The following is a 6,615-nucleotide window of genomic DNA, read 5'->3' as shown; positions in this document are numbered from 1 at the left end:
ATACCAGGCTGTTAATATAACTTCTCCTACTCCGCTCAATATTGTCGTAGTTTACTGCCCACCAGGTCCCCATAACTGCAACACAGACAACATTAAAGTCATAAATCTTCACACGTCTGACCACTTCTTCATCACTTTCAACATGCTCCTCTCTACATGCACTACACCAACACCACCACCTGTTTATTTTATACAGAACCAGTAAACGCAGTAAACTCTTCTAGCTGTTGGATGCAGCATAATAACTCAACGCTACAGCGGTCCCATCCCATCTGGTGTATATGGTCACGGCTAAAGGCTGCTTAATTGAGATCAGATTTCAGGTATGGTTCACCATAACAGACAAATAGGTCACTTTCACTTTAATCGCTTTCAATTATCCCGTACTTCAGTCTTTAAAGACTATAATTAATGTTCACAAAACACAGGCAGATCACAAAGTAGCATCGCGCCATCAGGTGGCAAACCGAGGTGCCAGCAACAGCTCTTGAGGGTGCAACTTGTGAGGGAGCTCTGGCAGCAAATTTGGGAATGGGCACAGGCTAGGCCGCCATATTTACCAGGGTGATCAGCTAATGAGAGCCCATATGGAAATGTTAAACCAAGTGCTGATACAGCTCTACAAAACATTCCTTGTTCTACAACAAGTAATTGACATTTAGTCTTAAAATTTTAAAATCATTATAAAAAATTAATCTGTAGTTTTTCCCCAGGAAATTTTATTGAAACATGGAAAATTTTGAGCAAAAAGTAATTTTTAGCATTTAATCATTTACAATAAATAAGATATTTAAGGTATGTATGGTTAATAAACTTGCATATAATATAATATATTATCAACTTATATGGTTATATCATATAATACAATAAAAAAATGTATATACTGTATATCGTTAACATATATGGTCATAACATGCAATACCATATAAAAATTAACCATATGCATACTTTAAATATATGTTTATATACAAATTTACTATGGCCATTTTAAGTATGTTATAAACACATATCTACATTTATCTAGAAGATGTAAGTATACATGTGTTAATAATATTATTGTCTTATATGTAACATACTGTATATGGCAAGATCACTACTGATATAGGGACATGCATGTCATATATGACATTTCCGTATGGGCTTTCAGAATGCATACAGCAACAAGTAAATCCAAACATATGGCAATATATCAGGAAGTTAATAATGTAATGTCATATTCTCATTTAAAAGAAACTACAATAATTACAACCCAAAAAAAGCATAGAAACATGTGTAGAGGTAGACATTTGCTTAGTCGAAAAGTGACAAAAAAACAATAAAACTTACAATTGTACTTACAGATCACAAGAAAAAAATGAAACAATTTCCACATTAATGTAAGGTCCAAAGAAGTTGTTTTGAGTGAAACTGGATATGCATAAACAGATACACAATACTGAATCAAAGTGTGAGGTAAAATACCAGGTAATGAGAAATAAAGGAAAAATAAAATGACCGATTACAAAGCAAAATGTTAACCTGGAGCATTAAGATAGTAGGGTGCAACAAGGTCCCTGGCATAATAGGCAATTTTTTTCTCAAAGCATTACATTTTTCAGTCCTTTTTACAATTTTAGGGCAGAAAAATACACCACCTCCATATATGAATTTGTAGATTCAATCTTTCTTAGGGTGAGGTTTTCAACATCAGTATGTTTCCTCTTGCAGAATTCAGTCAAAAACTATGTTATAAATATAAAAAAATATAACACTTTTAATAAATAGTCATTATAGAATATAAATGTAGAGAACAACCGTTGCTATGTAACAAGTCATGTTTTCAGGGGGTGACCTCCTGATGACATTTCTCATCTGATGTTAAATCACCAGTGCCTGGAATTCTCTTTCCATTCCAGGAAGACACGCACCAACATCGTGGAGACTGACCAATGAGAGATGTCTCACACTGAAAACAGGAAACATGTTTCAACTTAGTACATGTCAAGGTGTCAGTGATCAGAAAAACATAAAAGTACAATACATCATTGCATTGCTGTCAAGCCTCTTTTAGCATAATGCAACAGACATGCAGATTTTGAAATTCAATTCTATTTCTACGGTGTTTTTTGTAAAGCGCATTGTTTGCTTGTGGATCAGAAACTAGAAAAAGGAAATAACAAACAGAAAAAAAGACACTTGAAATTTTGCTTTAACACTTATGTTTTTTCTTTAAAGACTTTGGGGTCTTTTTGTCCTGAAAATTAAAAAATTTTTATACTGATACTTGATACTTTGTAAAAACACTTTCTAGATAACATAAACTAGACAAACAAAAACAATTGGAATGATATCTTGATTTTATTTTGGTGCGGAAAAAAGTCACATTCATGGTCTTCAGGGTCTCTAGGAGACCCTGCTTAAAAAATGGACAAAATTCATCCTCAAAATCAGAAACAACGTAGATCACACATAGAAAGAAACAAAGCCCACTTCCAATAATTCAAAAAACATCCCCAATGTGAAAGGATCATGATCATCACAGGCACTCACACGAGAGAGAGAGAGGGAGAGAGAGCGATAGAGAGATAGAGAAATGAAAAGAATAGGACAAAACAATTAAACACAGACACACAGTTCTTTTACAGCGATTAACTGATTTTTGATTAAATTTGTAGAATTATACGAAAATTACGATAATAAATTATAAACTTATGACTGCAACTTTCTCTTTGTATCTTGTTCAGGTTTGATTCTAATCATTAGTATTTTTGTTGCTATAATTGTGATTTCATAATATGAACTGCAATATCCAACTGAAGCAATCTACTGATAAAAGTGAAAAAAAAATACTTTTAAAACTGCATTGACAGTAAGAAATGTGGGTCTTTTATAAGGTGAATTTTACAAAAAAAAGCTGTTTTTCTATAAAAACTTATTAAAAAGATATTAATTTATTTAAATTAAATCATATATCCTCCAAAAGCTTCACAAATATGGAGTAAAAACATCAATAAACAGGGTAAATCTTTTTGACATTAGTCAAAAAAATATTATTTTGTTACAAAATTATATTTTGTTGCAGACCCCAAAGACCATGAGTGTACACCCCAAAAGAAAAGCGCAAAAAGGTTAAGGGTATAGATAGACAGGACGGCTCACCTGTTTGGCTATGTAGAATCCATGCTTGTCACAGTTGGGAAGATAGAAAGTTGAAAACTTCTCGCCTAACATCAGTTGTGATTCAGCAATAATGTCCAGAGCCGCATGCAGTTCAGTGTGACAGGGGCCCTAGTTGGAAGGAATACAAAAAAAGGAAAACAGAGAAAGCACAAAGAATATTATGTTAAACACGGGATGAGAGAATTGTTCATTGGGTTAACTATTTCAGTTCTTTAATGCCTTCACCCATTAATCCTTGACCCAGCAATAGAACGATAGTTTTGAGTGACAGTACCTGTTTTAGCAGCTTCTTTCGGATCATATTCACTTTAGCTTTCATGCTCTCCTGTGCTTCGGCACCATCCTGTGCGTCAAGTGGCCTGTTGAGTCCCAGCAGGTTGTGCAAAGAGCTCTGGTCAGTGATATATGTTTCTTCTAAAAAGGGACATAGATAAGTCATTGTCAGTTTGGCTTAATTTGGTTGGAAAATAAATTAAACGACCTCTAGGAAGCATGGTTAAGTACATACAACTTTTTATTTCTTAAAGGACGGATGCAACGGTGTGTCATGCATTCTGACATGATAAATGTCTTCTCATGCTTAACTTGTCAAAACATTTTTTGAACATATTACTTAGTACTTCTATGCTCGATACACTTCCCCAGTGGTTGTACAGGTTTCGGATGTTATTTTCGGACATGAACAATCGGTACGTAACAACTTTTCTTAGACACTTCTCCCGGAAAGGCGCGCGGCACGCCCACGCATCAACCATGCAAAGCGGCAGAAGGAGCATGCACACAAGTCACTTTGACTTGTGTGCAGGAGAGAGAAAGAGCACTATGTTCGCAAAGTTCAGCTGTGTTGTTTGTTCGGAGCATTTGGGTGATGAATGTTAAATAAAGGTGGAAATAACGCTGGATTTGGAGATCGTTTGAAACTGATAGATGCAGCGGCGGTCCCCACGCTAAAAGATGCCGGACATGAATCGCGATAAGTGAGTTTACTTCCTCTAAATAGTCAAGTTTGAGGAATCTGTGTTTTCTTGGCAATGTGTGCGCACATGCTTTCGTTCAGCCCCGCCACCCCACATGCGTCGCATGGTTTCGGAAATAATAGTACAGCTGTATCTGTCTTTTATAAATGTGATCAAATTAAAGACTCTGCGGATATTTGAAGGGTGCGATACTATTCTGTAAATACTCAAGATTAACATTGTCTAGATTAACATGTCAACATAACATAAAAAACTGTCTGAGATACAACCACTTTAACTCTGACAAAACAGAAGTTTTAGGTAGTGTACTGAAAACCGCCATACGTAACAACCAAGAATACTGTTTAACTATTGACAGATTTTCCATAAAAACCATGTCGTCAGAAAAAAAACTTGCCGTTTTATTCTATAGCAATCCGTCATTTGAAAGCCATGTCGCCAACACCTGTAAAACTGCGTTTTGTAAAACAGTTATGTCATCAGATGCAGAGAAGCTAATTCATGCATTCATGACGTCAAGACTAGGTTATTGTAACGCACCATTTCAACCTTGAATACACTACACCTCCATAATACAAATCCGTTGGGGCTTTAGTCAAGTCAGCTTTATTTATATAGCGCTTTTTACAATTTTCATGTTGCAAAGCAGCTGTACAAGAAAACATTGACTATAAGCAAAACATATAAAGTTATGCAAGTCAAAACACAGGTCAAATATCAGAGAGACTATAAATTCCTATATGCAGTGTTATTTAAATAAAACTATAAAATTCTAGCATTTAGTTTGCATTAGTTAGATCAACTGGAACACTTCCCATAACAACTGCTGCATTAAAGAATGTACAACAGTACTCTACTCTCAGCTTTCCTATTTCATTGTTCCGAGGCTACCCGAGCGAGCAGGATGCAGTTCATGCCCAGACCTGGCGTTAGAGCGGAGAGAGGGGAGTGGCAACCTGAAAAGAGCTGAGATGGTAGAGCTAAAAGAGGGTGAATCGGCAACCCGTCAAGTCCTCACTACAAAAATGTCAACAGCTATTAGATTAATGATAATATTAAACCTATTATCTACCTTAACCTATTTTTCTTCTTTTTACTAAGCCTTGTTGTGCAAGCACTGTCGAGCTTAGATGCTGCAGTCTTTGCCAGAGGGGAATTGTTTCCTCGGGTTGGGCCTTGGTTCTCCCAAGGTTTTTTTTCTCTATTAGAGTTTTTGGTTCCTCGCCATCCTTTGCATACTGTTTTGCAGTGTTTGCCTGACTTTGGGGCTGCTGACATCAGCTTTAAAATTTTAAAAGTTTTCGTATTGATTAATATGACTTTAAAATGTAACATTCTGCTTAATTTATTATGACATATAGTAATTTATAGTCGTATAATATTTGATTTGTGTTTCTCTCTTTTATCTTAAATGCATGCTTCTCTGAGATATCCACGCTGTGTGTCAGTGAGCGTGTATATTGTGCTTTGTGCGTGAGGAGTTGTGTTTTATGCATGTGGGTGTCTATGAACCTGTGTGCATGTCTGTAACTATTCTATGTGTTCACTTTTTTTATTTAACGTATAACATTAATGTTTGGCTTATTGTCAATATGTATCATGTACAGCTACTTTGTTTCAACTAAAATTGTAAAAAGCGCTATATAAATAAAGTTCACTTGACTTGACATAGTTAAATACAAACATTTAACAAAGCGATAATGTTAATTAATCTAGATATAGACTCCATGTATATGCAGACAGTATTCAGATATTTACTAATCTACTGGTGCTGTTGAGAGACGTACCTTCGGCCTCATCATATTCAGTGCAGACCGCTAGGCCACGGGTAAGCGTGTGCAGTGGCCGTGGGTCACCGGGCCTTGGTGTACAACGCAATCCATTACCGCAATGAGCCGTGTATACTCCACAAGAATCCCCTTTCCTCAGAGCACAGGTGAAGCAGCATCCACAGCCCGGTTCTTTCAGGACCTCAACACAGTCCGAGGATACATCTGGACAGGCACGAAGCTGCTCCGGGGAGCACAGCACGCAGCGGATTGGTTCAGTCCCAACCACAGGTGAATGCTCTGCTGGCTGGAGAATGCTCACAAACAACAAAAACAAACACAATCGTTTCATAGTAAATAAAAAGTTTGCTAAACAGATGCTGTTTAGTGTTGAACTGAAAGTCTGGTCTTGTGTTTATCAGATCTGGTTCTTTTTAGATCTGCACTGCACGTATGTATTTATGCATGACAAGTTAATCATTGACATGCTGGTCATGTGTATGAATTCGTCTGTTTTAACTCGGATTGCGTACACTTGATGTCAATATTTACTCTAGAACAGAGAGTGCTACAAGGATTCTTCAGTTTATTTTGTGAAATTGTTTTTAATAATATAAATTTTATTATTTGGAACATCACATTAGAAGGAAGATGAAAATATGGTCCACTCTGTTACATAAGGAACCCACAATACTTTGATAAAAGCGTAA

At 36.2% G+C, this 6,615-nt stretch overlaps 1 protein-coding gene across 1 annotated transcript; it reads right to left on the bottom strand.

Moving 5' to 3' along the window:
• Positions 1–707: 707 nt before the first annotated feature.
• Positions 708–6,341, bottom strand: igfbp1b (insulin-like growth factor binding protein 1b). The gene is made up of 4 exons (XM_079452390.1): positions 5,924–6,341; positions 3,434–3,573; positions 3,139–3,267; positions 708–1,945 (listed from the first exon to the last, which is right to left on the bottom strand). The coding sequence occupies exons 1-4, from the start codon at positions 6,255–6,257 to the stop codon at positions 1,820–1,822; spliced, it is 729 nt and encodes a 242-aa protein (XP_079308516.1). The 5' UTR covers positions 6,258–6,341; the 3' UTR covers positions 708–1,819.
• Between the last annotated feature and the right edge of the window lie 274 nt (positions 6,342–6,615).

Source organism: Barbatula barbatula (assembly GCF_947034865.1).
Source record: "Barbatula barbatula genome assembly, chromosome: 3".
NCBI classification, from domain to species: domain Eukaryota; kingdom Metazoa; phylum Chordata; class Actinopteri; order Cypriniformes; family Nemacheilidae; genus Barbatula; species Barbatula barbatula.
This window is presented reverse-complemented; position numbering and strand designations above follow the sequence as displayed.

Coding starts and splice junctions, on each gene's coding strand:
- igfbp1b (XM_079452390.1), bottom strand. CDS start 6,257: ATGAAACGATTGTGTTTGTTTTTGTTGTTTGTGAGCATTCTCCAGCCA. Junction 3,268..3,433: donor GAAAGAAGCTGCTAAAACAG/GTACTGTCACTC, acceptor CCTTCCAACTAG/GGCCCCTGTCACACTGAACT. Junction 1,946..3,138: donor GATTCTACATAGCCAAACAG/GTGAGCCGTCCT, acceptor TCCTGTTTTCAG/TGTGAGACATCTCTCATTGG.